Here is a 15,663-nt window from a genome sequence, read left to right as displayed (position 1 = left end):
TTCTTTGAAAGTCTGATAGAATTCTGCACTAATGCCATCTGGTTTTGGGCTTTTTTTTGTTGTTGTTGGGAGACTTTTAATGACTTCTATTTCCTTAGGCGTCATGGGATTATTTAGGTGGTTTATCTGATCCTGATTTAATTTTGGTACATTGTATCTGTCTAGAAAATTGTCTATTTCATCTAGATTTTCCAGTTTTGTTGCTTATAGGTTTTTTTTGTAGTATCTGATGATATTTAGAATTTCCATGTTTTCCGATGTTATGTCTCCATTTTCAGTTCTGATTTCATTCATTTGGATACTGTCTCTGCGCCCTCGGGTTACAGTAAGGGTTTATCTATCTTTTTGATTTTCTCAAAGAACCAGCTCCTGGTTTTGTTGATTCTTTATTCTTTCTACTTGGTTGATTTTAGCCTTGAGGTTAATTATTTGCTTCTGTCTACTACTTGGGTGCATTTGCTTCTTTTTAGTTCCAGAGCTTTCATGTGTGCTGTCAAGCTGCTAGTGTATGCTCTCTCCAGTTTCTTTTTGTAGGCACTTAGAGCAATGAGTATTCCTTTTAGCACTGCTTTCATTGTGTCCCATAAGTTTTGTATGATATGCCTTCACTTTCAATAAATTCTAAACGGTCTTTAATTTCTTTTTTTTAAAAATTTCTTCCTTGACCAATTTAGCACTGAATAGTGCCTTGTTCAGTTTCCCTGTGTATGTGGGCTTTCCACTGTTTTTGTTGTTATTGAAGATCAGCCTTAGTCCTTAGTGATCTGATAGAATGAATGGAATTATTTCAATCTTCTTGTATCTGTTGAGGCCTGTTTGTTGACCAATTATATGGTCAGTTTTGAAGAAGGTACCATGAGATGCTGAGAAGAAGGTATATTCTTTTGTTTTAGGATGAAATGTTCTATAGGTATCTGTTAAATCCATTCAGTTCATAACCTCTGTTAGTTTCACTGTGTTTTTGTTTAGTTTGTGTTTCCCTGATCTGTCCATTGCTGAGAGTGGGGTGTTCAAGTCTCCCACTATTATTGTGTGAGATGCAATGTGTGGTTTGTGCTTTAGTAAATTTTCTTTATAAATAAATAAATGTGGCATTATGTCAAAATAATTATTACTTTCAAAGTGAAATATTCTTTGTTATCTATTTCACTTTCAGTAAACCAGGACAAAATAATCCCATTGTATGCCATGTCATATGGTGGGTATTACCTGGGGAGAACAAGCCACGAGATAATGAATCACTTTGTTCTATAAGCATTTCTGTATAAGACATCCATGGACCTTTCTCTTAAGAGGCTAGTAACACTAATCTCTGAAGTTTTGCTTGGTTTATTAAACCATTCTCCTCTTCACTTAATATGCACACAAAGACACCCAATCTAATATTTTCTACATGTGCTGGTTAGGATCCTTGACAAGTGTGTGCACTAATGGTTTTTTTTTTTATTACAGATTGTGCACATCCCAAGTTTCTCTATGTAAATGAAATATATACACTTCATGAAGTCCTCTTTGGATTTCAGTGTCAGTATCAATTATAAATGGTAAATGAAAGACTGATGAATTTTTTTAGGATGATTTTAAAATAACTCAAGAGGAATTAGAAAATTAGAAAAGTACTTTGAACAGTTTAAACTGTTGACCTGTGTGAAAATCATGCCCTCAGCAAGAATTGCTGTGCAGTGGTTTCCTGGCACATGTAGACCAATAAACATAAGTTATGTGGATACTGCATATATGATCAATGAAACCAGTATTGTTGCTGGTCTTAAAGAGCTGAGTGAGACAAGGAAAGGAAATAAGAAGAAACAGCCTGATTTCAACTAGGTAAGATTCACTGTCCTACCTCCTCTATTTCCCACTATAGTGACTGATCCCTTGAGGGAAAGTATATTTGAGTGGTCAGCATCCCTGATCTCAGCTGAAAGCCAGAACAGAGTTCTAGATATTGATTGTTCAGTGGAAAAGAAAAGCAAATATTAGCCCACCTACTTTGCATTTGAAAAGCAGAATTCACAACTGAGGTCACATAGTTACTACTCCACTTGTCTTATCTTTGGATTTATGGTAAAACTATTTGACATGTTGAAAGCAGAACTATAGTCACCACAAAACTAGCCAATTGTAAAGCTACCCAAACTTCATTTCATTTTATTAAATGAAGACATGGTTAACTCTTATATATGACTAAAGACCTTTGACATTTCACAAATTACCTCGAACCTCACAACAAGCTATAATATGAGGTCAGTTCTCTCATTGTTCACACTATTCTGAGCACCGAAGAGTCTAAGTGTCATGTGAAATTTAATATAAATGATTTGTGTATGTATGCACTTTATGCCTTCTCTTACAATTCCACAGTCATTGCTGAATGACTAGTGTGAGCCAGAATGAAAACAAGGTTGCTGCCTTAAAGTCTGCTTGAGTCACAAGGCAGAGCCTGAAGGCTGCTTGGTGGTTTGTCTGTTCTTCATGTCTGATTATATTCAGTCTGAAGAAGACTTCAACAAAGGTGGAAACCAAACTGCACATGGAATGGACAAAGGGGCTTGGGTGCTTTCTTTTAGAAAAGTGAAAGCAAATGAGGTGCAACAACTCAAAATCCCAAAGATGTTATATGGAAAGTGAACGTTTTGTACCAATAAACTTGTGGAATATAATTAATAAGTTTAAAAGACAAACTTCTAATGACAGAGACATTGAAAGCAGTAATCTATCTGCTACTATAGTAACTTAAACAGGAAGATCTCCTAGATAAAAGACAGGGGACTTTCTCAGCTATTGATTCACTGGACTTCCCAATTCACCAAGTCAGTGGATCAGTGGCATCAAAAAATGGATTATATGTTTATTTACTCTGAGGAATTTTTAAAAATTAAAAGAATAAATACATTAAGAAGACATTTAATACTGATATCTGGTGAATGCTTAACTCCGTAAAAACTGATTATATCATAAGTAGACTCTTATACTTATATTACTATTATACCATACATAAGGAGAAAAAATATCAATACCTTCAATAAAAATGCAGCCAGTGACTAACCCGTCAGTCAACAATAGGGAACAATTTGCTTTAGTAGTTTAACTATTATAAATCTTTGTTGTAAATATACCATGAAGCACAGAACACACTTCTTTCAGTTTTGGCCTTAGAAAAGTAATTAAGCATGGAATTATTTAAATATATCTAAACCAGACAGGCTCAAACATATCTGTTTGCTCATATTGAAACAGGAACATCACAAGTTTGCGGTAAGCTGGGGCTAGTAGATGTATAGAAAGACATTTTCTGAAAAAGAGCTCTGTCTTTCTCATATGCTTTGATAAAATGCATATTAAAATATTTAAAAGGAACATAGATATGTACAAATTATCTATTGATTGAAATGTGTGATAGGAAAATTTCAAATGTGTCAAAGGAATTTTCAAGTGTTTTCTCCATATTTGTTATTTAATTTCAATTTAAAAATTGGGAAAATGAGATGTGATTCATATTGCTTTGTAACATATTACATGAAATATTTAATTAATTTTATTCTTTCTGAAGCCTGGTTTTCTGGGCAGTAGAGTAAATTATATGCATGGTTGGTTTTACAGAATCTAGTTACTACATTAATTATGCACATACTCAAAAATTTTTTAGCACATTTCTGCCCAAATTCTTAGTGTTTTTAAGACAAAGAGATACGTTATCAATGGGAACATGTGAATTTTGATGGGAATGAAAGGCAAAGGAGTAAAAAACCATAACCCAGGGTACACATCAGCTATCTGTAGAAGTAGATGCCTGCAACAAAAGGAAGTGAACCAGATTCATCCTGATGAGTCAGAGAAGGCTGTGAAAAGAGAATAATTATGGAGGCTAAGGCACCAGGGACAATTGTGGAAATCTGGTTAGTTTGAGAACTGCATAGAAAAATGGTGAGAAACATAGTTAAATACAGGGAGAAGTCAGAAAGAATAATGAGTGTTATACCAATGAGGTTATAATTTGTCATGAAACCCCCCCCCCCCCCCGCAAAAAAAAAAAGAATTAAATTTTGGCATTATCCTATTTTTTTATTGGAATTAGGATATTATTTCATAGTATGATAAACTGTAAGAAGAAATCAATGTGAGTTAGAAGGTAATAAGCAGACAGAATACAGAATAAAAGTGATCAAGTATTTTAGCTAAGTGGGTACACAAAGAATTTAAAAGGAGATGAAAAAAGAACTGGAAACAAATTAGACAAAGCGATAGGATTTTACTGGGTGGAGTACAATGTGAGGAAGATGACCAGGAAGGTGGCCAAGTAGTAGACATGACGTTGTGAATGAATGAGATGATTGGAGAGGGGCTCAGCAGTCAATATCACTGGCTGTCCTTGCAGCAGAAACAGATTATACTAGCACTGACATGGTGGCTCACAGCTGGCCATAATTACACTTCCAGGAAATCTAATGACATCTTCTGATCTCCCCAGGTCTAGGACATACATCTGGTATATAAACATGCATGTGGGCAAAATAACCACACACAAAAACATACATAAAAAGAATATCAAATATTGGTGGAGGTTTTGAAGAAGACTGTGGAATGACAAAATTTAAAGTGGTTAGAGGATTCTTAATTGATGTGTGCATGAGGAGAATCTCAAGAGATCATTGAAATTATGGACCTCCACCTTGAGGAAAAAATGACGGAAGTCAAGATTTCAGGAAACTTTGTATAAATACTGCATAAATAGAGAAAGGTAATGGAAATAGAAGGGTGAGAACATTATTCACATTCTATTTAAAGAAGGAACACAATCTTTAAATCTTAAAACAGCAGATATTTATAATTTTGATAAAAGGATGGGATTAATATGTGATAAAAAGAAAAAATTTTAAAGTATTGAAAAATAGTAAACAAAAATTTTTTCTCATTATCTTCAACGGGGACATTTCACACCTGATATGGAAGCTCAAAACCACAGCACTGTGACAGAGTTCATCCTTTTGGGGTTAACAGAGAATTCCACACTACGTGTCATTCTATTTATGATATTTCTAGGAATATATATTGTTACTTTAGTGGGAAATTTCAGCATCATCAGTTTAATAAGAAGCTGCCCCCAACTCCACACTCCCATGTATCTGTTCCTTAGCCATCTGGCTTTTGTAGACATTGGGTTTTCCACATCAATCACACCTATAATGCTTACAGGATTCCTTCGACATACAGTAACACTCTCTGTGGCTGATTGTATAGCCCAATTCTGTATTGGTGTGACATTTGGGACAGTTGAGTGCTTCCTCCTAGCTGTCATGGCCTACGACCGCTATGTGGCCATCTGCTCACCCCTGCTCTATTCAACACATATGTCTCCCAGGATCTGCTTCCTTTTAGTTGGAGCTTCATATGTAGGTGGCTGTGTGAATTCAGGGACATTTGCTTGTTGTCTCTCGAGTCTGTCCTTCTGTGGATCAAATCAGATAGATCACTTTTTCTGTGACTTCCCTGCTGTGTTGAAGCTTTCTTGCTCAGATGTCTCCATTATTGGAATTATTCCTTCCATCTCTGCTGGATCCATCATTGTGATCACAGTGTTTGTCATAGCTGTCTCCTACACCTACATTCTCATCACCATCCTGAAGATGCGCTCCACTGAGGGCCGACAGAAGGCCTTCTCCACCTGCACCTCCCACCTCACTGCAGTCACTCTCTACTATGGAACCATTACCTTCATTTATGTGATGCCCAAATCAAACTACTCTACTGCACAGAACAAGATACTGTCTGTATTCTACACAGTGGTGATCCCCATGCTCAACCCCCTCATCTACAGTCTGAGAAACAGAGATGTAAAAGAGGCTCTCAGGAAGGCAACTATCAGAATATTTCCATAGAATGTAAAAATTTTATATATCCATGCCACTGTTAGTACCTAGTAAGTGTTGCTCAACTGTTTGTGTTAGTTAAACTCCTATTCCTTTTCATCAGCTTTCCCTTTATACACTTGAATATAGTAAGAAGACATCTTGGTATCAAGTCATACTAACACAAGAATAATTGCTACTATTACAAAATTCCTCAATATATCAAGATATTTTATTTATTTTGTTTATGAAACAAACAATAATTTAATATTTCCATTTTATGCACATGTTATAAATCAATTGCATATGGATCCCATTTATTTTTAAAAAATAAAGAAATAATGTGTCATTGTTATTTCTTATTTTACAAAAAGACTGTCTAGACAGTGAAAAATAAATGTTGATCTACCATAAAGTCATGGAGAAACAGATATAAGATTAATAGTGAAATTCAGAGACTAAGAAACCAATAAGCTTTGGCTTTACATTTAGCTTGTACAATAAGTTTATTATCCTGTCATTTTAAATTGCACTCAATTTACAGAGGTAGATATCAAGCCTTGTAGAAATCAGGCAATTTCTCCAGAGTGATGTAGAGCTATTCTCTCTGATTCTATGTTCCATGAAATAAAAGTGTTGATTCAATTCCTCTGGTTAACACTTTGACCTATAATATGTGATTCTAAATCTAATATTGTGAGCATTGTTATGATACCCAAGATTTGTACAAGAAAATGAAACCTTAGTTATTACATCACATTAATCCTAGGGAAATGTATTTTATGAAGAATGTCTAGTTTATGTATACCATAACCATGTTTACCTGGGGAAAGTGCTCTGATTCCCACTTTCAGTAAAATAAAGTATTGATATCACACTTGTACAAATGCTAGCATTCCATTTCATTGATTAATGCTTCCACATCAGTCATGAATCTGGGTCTATGAAGAAATTAGGATTTAACAACCCCAATATTATAACATCTGATATAATAACCCAAAGATGATGCTACAGGTTACAGTGCACAATTTTATTGTAGAAAGTATCTTTTTGCCTGAGACATTCATCACCTCATCATGAGCCTGGAAAAGCTAAGGTGAAAATTGCTTTCATATGGGAACTCCAGAGAACTGACTTAAGTTAGTGTTTATTTCCTTTTAAAGCAAGATCTAGAATCTGATACCCGGGGCATTAGAGCTAGAGATATCAGAGTTTGGAGTTACTATTTTAATAACTAAGGAAAATAAAAATATATATGATTTAGTAAGGGAAACTAGAGTACATACTTGTTAGAGGAAAACACAGAACAAATGAAAAATAATAGATATAAATGCAAAATTATGAGGTTATCTCAGCCTTAAAACTTGTGACATCTTAATATTTATTATATTTAAATCGATATAAAAATCCAGACAATTAAATAAATTATGGAAATTTATTATTTCATTTACACAGTGAAAATGAAAACTTTGTAGGTATTCTCTGAGGATTAGGAGGGCATTGCTTCTCCCATTCATGGAGAATAAACCTCTTGTCAGAAAGAAAATCTTTTTGAACATGTCAAGTTTCATTGTTCTCCAGTTAGCATCTTACACAAAAGAGGGAATCAGACCTCCAAGGGTTATTTTGTCAATATTTTTTGAAATATGCCTGTTTAACTTGATCTTCATGATTGTTAATAGCAGGTATCATGCTGGCAAGGAAACAAGCCATTGGCTTACCTAAGATAATCCATATACTATTTCGAAGTCCTATATTTCTTTACCCAGAAATGTTTGCACATTTACACATATGACTTAAATAAGAGCAAATATAGATCAAAGAGTAGACACTTTTCTTAGAATTGTAGAATACCATTTTCTTTAAGAAATAGTACTCAAGTTGCTCAAGAATGAAGCCCAGGGGGTGGGGGAAAGGGAGAGGAAAAAAAGAAGAATTAAGACCAAAGTCCCTGTGGTCAAAATATGTGTATCCCTCAATATTGTTTGTGAATACAACTGAGGCAAGCAGGATCTGATTGAAAGTGTCATGTTAATATCCACAGAAAGGCCCTTCAGAGGGCCATCCTGGAAGTGAAGAAAAATATCCCGATAGCTTTATGTTATAGAACATAATCAATTGTGTGACCAGAAAACTACTGAGTACAATAAAATAAAGCATATTCAGATGTGTGGCCTTCTGGAGCTACTCTAAAGAGCAGTAGAAATGATGACTGACAATGTGAAGCCTCAGTGCATTTAAAGAAGGTTGCATCTAGTGCAAATGAATCAAACATTTCACATACTTGGCTTCTCTCTTACTGGCTAGTGAATTGCTTGTGCTTAAATAGTTCTACTATAAGATTGGAAGAGGGCCAACATACCTAAAAATGGCTTAATACATCTTATAATTTCTGGAATAATTTCATTCCTCTTTAGTAAAATGAAGAATGAATGAAACTCATCTTTTTATACTTCCTGTTCTGTCCATCAAATCTAGTGTTCAGTTTCAGTTTCAATTTGTTTGAATGTTTATCAGGAACTACTATCCTAGCATATTAACTCTACTGAAGCATGTAAGGCTATCTGTTCTCTACACTGATTATTCATTTGGTAAATGAAAGTATTCAATTTCAGTATTAATGAATACATGTTTAAAGGCAATGCAGCTTCCATAGGGAAAGTCTAGTCACACTATAATGAGTCACTTTGTTCCATAAGAATATATATATATATATATATATATATATATATATATATATGCATAAAACAAACTCATAAACTTATTTTCAAAGGGCCAAACAACAGTAGCTCCCAAGTCATGTTTGAGAAGAGCCCTTTTTCTTTCATGATGCATACAGACACTCAGCCTCATTCATACTATGTATAGTAAGTAAGTTTCTTGGCCAAAGGGTACATTCAAATATTCATTTTCCAAAATATTCAACCTCTAGCCATTAATAATTCTACTTATAACACCTTATCATAATTCTATGTAAGTACTCTGCTATTAAATGTAAATAGAAAAATTTGGGGGTAAAATGAATTATTTGTTAAAGAAGAAAGAAAAATAAAAATTAATGTTTTACATTAAGCACTTACCTTGTAGAAGAATGATATTCACTTGAGAGGCACTGAATTGGCTACCTGCCCACCTAGGCCAGTCTGCTCAGGTTATATTAGGCAACTGTAGATGGCTTGTTTCAGCCAAAACTGTTGCTAAGTTTGAGGAGCTGAGCATATAAAAGGTAGATCAGAATAAAAGGGAGATATTTGGTTGGATTAGGCTTGCACTTTTATTCTTTCTTAATATCATAGATGACAGACCATTGAGAGAAAACATATTTGAGTGGTTGGAGCCTCTGATTCATGCTCAGAAGCATGAAACAACAGTGCTAGCACATTGACTCTACAGAAGCATCTAAGGTATCTGTTTTGTACATTGGATATTCATTTGATAAATGAAGTTCTTCAATTTCAGTATAAAGGAATAAGTGTTTCAAGGCATGCCATAGTCTATGCATGATCTATAAGCAAAAGAGTAGAAAGATAGAAACCCTGCCAGGAGAGATCTGGTCTCCCAGGAGTGCAGACAAGCCTATGATTGCAGGTAGGACCACCACTGCTGCTCAGAAGAACCAGCCCGGAACCCTCAGGACACAGGAACCAAGGGACAGGAGCCTTCTGGTTTCTCTCTACTAGGCCAGGGGATGATCCTGTGCCACAGGTCTATAGACACAAATACTGCCTGGACAGAGCTTACCTCCCAGGAGTGCAAACTAGCCATTGAGCACAGGTAAGACCACCACTGCTGCTCAGAGGAACCCACCCAGAGCCCTCAGGACACAGGAACAGGAGCCTTCGGGTTTCTGTCTGCATCCGGAACTGATCCTGTGCCACAGAGCCACAGAGAGCTAACCTTCCAGGAATGCAGACAAGCCTGTGAACACAGGTAAGACCACCACTTCTCTTCAAATTCCTGGCACAAGAGGGACCCTCCCAGAGTCATCAGGGCACAGGAACCAAGGATCATCTGGGGACAGGATCCTTCTGGTTTTTGTCTGCACCCCAGAGCTGACCCTGTACCACAGTTCTCCATCCCTAAATTCCTTCCAGATAGACAACTGGTCTCCCAGGAGTACTGACACAGAGGCTTGCAGGAGAGACAAGGCATTGTCAGAGACAGCAAGACCAGTTAACACTAGAGATAACCAGATGGAGAAAGGCAAGTGCGAGAACATAAGCAACAGAAACCAAGGCTAATTTGCATCATCAGAATCAAGTTCTCCCAGCACAGTGAGCCCTGGTTACCCCGGCACATCAGAAAAGGAAGACTCTGATTTAAAATCACATCTCATGATGATGACTGAAGACTTTTAGAAGGACATAAATAACTCACTTAAAGAAATACAAGAAACACAGGTAAACAGGTAGGAGATCTTAAAGAGGAAACACAAAAATCCCTTGAAGAATTACAAGAAAACACAACCAAACAGGTGAGGAATTTAACAAAATCATCCAGAATATAAAACTGGAAATAGAAACAATAAAGAAATCTCAAAGGGAGGAAACACTGGAGATAGAAAACCAAGAAAAGAGATCAGGAATCATCACCAACAGAATACAAGAGATACGAGAGAGAATCTCAGGTATAGAAGATACTATAGAAATCATTGACACAACAGTCAAAGAAAATGCAACATGCAAAAAGCTCCTAACACACTCCCCTCCCCCCAAAAAGAGTATAGAGTAGAAAGCTCTAGGTCTTTAGTATTCAGTGAAGATGAAGGGGCAAGTAAGAATCAGTCGGTATATTATATATTTGGAGGGCTTATTTAAGTAATGGGGAGTTATCAAAGACTATCCTTGCTTATTGTGAATTTGTGTTAAGGTCTCCTGACATGTTGTAACATTATGATGCTTTTCAAATCATGGAATTATTATCAAAGTTCTACCAGTATTTAGTTTTCATTTAATTAAAAATGTTTTCTCAACCCAATGTGTGACCAAATACTTTTGTCATTATGCATATCATTTTCAATAATCTCATGACAAAATTGCATTAGATACACAATTCCATTGTATAAGTACAGAAACTGATATCCAAAAAGATAAGCTATCATGTGTGAGCCAGCATGGATGGAAATTGTGAAACAATGCCTTGTAATTGATTAGCTCTATTCTGAAGAACTCTGCAGTCAGTAGAGAATCTGGTTTTACCTTGAGGTCTTCATCTACTTGGAGTTGAGCTTTATGAAGAGTAATAAAATATGGATCTATTTGCATTCTTTTACATACAGACATTCAAGTTAGACCAGCACCATTTCTTGAATATCCTTTGTTTTTTCTCTTGCATTATATGGCATTGATTTCTTTATGGAAAAATCAAGTGTCCCCTGGGTGTACAATTTGATTCCATTGGTCAAGCTGTCTGTTTCTATACCAATACCATGCAGTTTTTATTACTATTGGCCTGTAATACAGCTTGAGGACAGGGATGGTGATACCTCCAGAAGTTCTTTTATTGTTCAAAATTGTTATAGCCGTCCTGGGGTATTTGAGTTTCCATATAAAGTTGTTAATTTTTCTTTCAAGATCTGTTAAAAATTTTGTTGGAATTTCTATTTGAATTGCATTATACAGAAAAGCACCGGGGCAGCTGGGGCGCAGGGTCGACTGACACTCGCCAGCTACCCACAACACCCGACACAGAAAAGCACCGGGGCAGCTGGGGCGCAGGGTCGACTGACACTCGCCAGCTACCCACAACACCCGACACAGGATCTTAAGACTTCTGGTGAGTGGAGCACAGCTTCAGCTCCAATCCAATTGCGCAGGACCTGAGACTGCATTAGTTAGGGAAGCAGAAACCGGCCTGAGTAGGGCCACAGGCCTCATCCAGCCGGATCAGCGCCGGGGTAGCAGGAGAGCAGGGTTGCCTGACACCCGCCAGCTACCCACGACCCCCGCCGCAGGATTTTGGGACTGCAGGTGAGTGGAACACAGCTTCTGCTCCAATCTTTAAACAGTGACAACGATAACAACTAACCCCAGAGATTACCAGATGGCGAAAGGTAAACATAATAATCTTACTAACAGAAACCAAGACCACCCACCATCATCAGAACACAACACCCCCACTTCGCCCAGTCCAGGGCACCCCAACACACCGGAAAAGCTAGACACGGATTTAAAAGCATATCTCCTGATGATGATAGAGGACTTCAAGAAGGACTTTAATAACACACTTAAAGAAATGCAGGAGAACACTGCTAAACAGGCAGAAGACAATAAAGAGGAAGCACAAAAATCCCTTAAAGAATTGCAGGAGAACACTGCTAAAGAGTTACAAATCCTTAAAGAAAAACAGGATAACATAATCAAACAGGTAGAAGTCCTTACAGAAAAACAGGAAAACACATCCAAACAGATGATGGAAATGAACAAAACCATACTAGACCTAAAAAGGGAAGTAGACACAATAAAGAAAACCCAAAATGAGGCAACACTGTAGAAACCCTAGGAAAGAAATCTGGAACCATAGATACGAGCATCAGCAACAGAATACAAGAGATGGAAGAGAGAATCTCAGGTGCAGAAGATTCCATAGAGAACATCGGCACAACAATCAAGGAAAATGTAAAATGCAAAAAGATCCTAACTCAAAACATCCAGGAAATACAGGACGCAATGAGAAGACCAAACCTACGGATAATAGGAGTGGATGAGAATGAAGATTTTCAACTCAAAGGAGCAGCAAACATCTTCAACAAAATTATAGAAGAAAACTTCCCAAATCTAAAGAAAGAGATGCCCATGAACATACAAGAAGCCTACAGAACTCCAAATAGACTGGACCAGAAAAGAAATACCTCCCGACACATTATAATCAGAACAACAAATGCTCTAACTAAAGATAGAATACTAAAAGCAGTAAGAGAAAAAGGCCAAGTAACATATAAAGGCAAGCCTATCAGAATTACACCAGATTTTTCACCAGAGACTATGAAAGCCAGAAGATCCTGGACGGATGTTATACAGACACTAAAAGAACACAAATTCCAGCCCAGGCTACTATACCCAGCCAAACTCTCAATTAACATAGATGGAGAAACCAAAGTATTCCACGACAAAACCAAATTCACACATTATCTCTCCACGAATCCAGCCCTTCAAAGGATAATAACAGAAAAAAACCAATACAAGGACAGGAACCACGCCCTAGAAACAACAAGAAGGTAATCCCTCAACAAACCTAAAAGAAGACAGCCACAAGAACAGAATGCCAACTTTAACAACAAAAATAACAGGAAACAACAATTACTTTTCCTTAATATCTCTTAATATCAATGGACTCAACTCCCCGATAAAAAGACATAGACTAACAAACTGGCTACACAAACAAGACCCAACATTTTGCTGCTTACAGGAAACTCATCTCAGAGAAAAGGATAGACACTACCTCAGAATGAAAGGCTGTAAAACAATTTTCCAAGCAAATGGCATGAAGAAACAAGCTGGAGTAGCCATTCTAATATCTGATAAGATTGACTTCCAACCCAAAGTCATTAAAAAAGACAGGGAGGGACACTTCATACTCATCAAAGGTAAAATCCTCCAAGAGGAACTATCAATCCTGAATATCTATGCTCCAAATACAAAGGCAGCCACATTCATTAAAGAAACTTTAGTAAATCTCAAAGCACACATTGCACCTCATACAATAATAGTGGGAGACTTCAACACACCACTTTCACCAATGGACAGATCATGGAAACAGAAACTAAACAGGGACACAGTGAAACTAACAGAAATTATGAATCAAATGGATCTGGCAGATATCTACAGAACATTCTATCCTAAAACAAAAGGATATACCTTCTTCTCAGCACCTCATGGTACCTTCTCCAAAATTGACCACATAATTGGTCACAAAGCAGGCCTCAACAGATACAAAAATATTGAAATTGTCCCATGCATCCTTTCAGATCACCATGGACTAAGGCTGATCTTCAATAACAAAATAAATAATAGAAAGCCAACCTTCATGTGGAAACTGAACAACACTCTTCTCAATGATACCTTGGTCAAGGAAGGAATAAAGAAAGAAATTAAGGACTTTTTAGAGTTCAATGAAAATGAAGCCACAACATACCCAAACTTATGGGACGCAATGAAAGCATTTCTAAGAGGAAAACTCATAGCTCTGAGTGCCTCCAAAAGGAAACTAGAGAGAGCACACATTAGCAGCTTGACAACACACCTAAAAGCACTAGAACAAAAGGAAGCAAATTCACCCAAGAGGAGTAGACGGCAGGAAATAATCAAACTCAGGGGTGAAATCAACCAAGTGGAAACAAGAAAAACTATTCAAAGAATCAACCAATCAAGGAGCTGGTTCTTTGAGAAAATCAACAAGATAGATAAACCCTTAGCCAGACTCACTAGAGGGCACAGGGAAAGCATCCTAATTAACAAAATCAGAAATGAAAAAGGAGACATAACAACAGATCCTGAAGACATCCAAAACACCATCAGATCCTTCTACCAAAGGCTATACTCAACAAAACTGGAGAACCTGGATGAAATGGACAAGTTCCTAGACAGATACCAGGTACCAAAGTTGAATCAAGATCAGGTTAATGATCTAAACAGCCCTATATCCTCCAAAGAAATAGAAGCAGTCATTAATAGTCTCCCAACTAAAAAAAGCCCAGGACAAGATGGGTTTAGTGCAGAGTTCTATCAGACCTTCAAAGAAGATCTAATCCCAGTTCTTCACAAACTATTCCACAAAATAGAAACAGAAGGTATTCCACCCAACTCATTCTATGAAGCCACAATTACTCTGATACCTAAACCACAAAAAGACCCAACAAAGATAGAAAACTTCAGACCAATATCCCTTATGAATATTGATGCAAAAATCCTCAATAAAGTTCTTGCTAACCGAATCCAAGAACACATCAAAACAATCATCCATCCTGACCAAGTAGGTTTCATCCCAGGGATGCAGGGATGGTTCAATATACGGAAATCCATCAACGTAATCCAGTATATAAACAAACTCAAAGACAAAAACCACATGGTCATCTTGTTAGATGCGGAAAAAGCATTTGACAAGATTCAACACCCATTCATGATAAAAGTCTTGGAAAGATCAGGAATTCAAGGCCCATACCTAAACATGATAAAAGCAATCTACAGCAAACCAGTAGCCAACATCAAAGTAAATGGTGAGAAGCTTGAAGCAATCCCTCTAAAATCAGGGACTAGACAAGGATGTCCACTTTCTCCATACCTATTCAACATTGTACTTGAAGTCCTAGACAGAGCAATTCCACAACAAAAGGAGATCAAAGGGATACAATTTGGAAAAGATGAAGTCAAAATATCACTCTTTGCAGATGATATGATAGTATATATAAGTGACCCTAAAAATTCCACCAGAGAACTCCTAAGCCTGATAAACAGCTTCGGTGAAGTAGCTGGATATAAAATTAACTCAAACAAATCAATGGCCTTTCTCTACACAAAGAATAAACAGGCTGAGAAAGAAATTAGGGAAACAACACCCTTCTCAATAGTCACAAATAATATAAAATATCTTGGCGTGACTCTAACTAAGGAAGTGAAAGATCTGTATAATAAAAACTTCAAGTCTCTGAAGAAAGAAATTCTAGAAGATCTCAGAAGATGGAAAGATCTCCCATGCTCATGGATTGGCAGGATCAACATTGTAAAAATGGCTATCTTGCCAAAAGCAATCTACAGATTCAATGCAATCCCCATCAAAATTCCAACTCAATTCTTCACCGAATTAGAAAGTGCAATCT

General features: G+C 36.7%; 1 protein-coding gene across 1 annotated transcript; it reads left to right on the top strand.

The window, feature by feature from the left end:
- The first annotated feature begins 4,940 nt into the window (after window positions 1-4,940).
- On the top strand, window positions 4,941-5,879 carry LOC110297570 (olfactory receptor 5P56-like). The gene has a single exon (XM_021166370.2). It carries the CDS (start codon window positions 4,947-4,949, stop codon window positions 5,877-5,879), a length of 933 nt encoding a protein of 310 aa, XP_021022029.2. The 5' UTR covers window positions 4,941-4,946.
- Window positions 5,880-15,663: the final 9,784 nt, after the last annotated feature.

The sequence above is a fragment of the Mus caroli genome, unplaced genomic scaffold (assembly GCF_978045245.1).
Source record: "Mus caroli unplaced genomic scaffold, Mus_caroli_1 scaffold_8, whole genome shotgun sequence".
Lineage (NCBI taxonomy): Eukaryota > Metazoa > Chordata > Mammalia > Rodentia > Muridae > Mus > Mus caroli.
The sequence above is the reverse complement of the archived record's forward strand: the minus strand, read 5'-3'. Positions and strand labels throughout refer to the sequence as shown.

What these genes read in the sequence shown, in the direction of transcription:
- LOC110297570 (XM_021166370.2), top strand. Translation starts at nt 4,947, where the DNA reads ATGGAAGCTCAAAACCACAGCACTGTGACAGAGTTCATCCTTTTGGGG.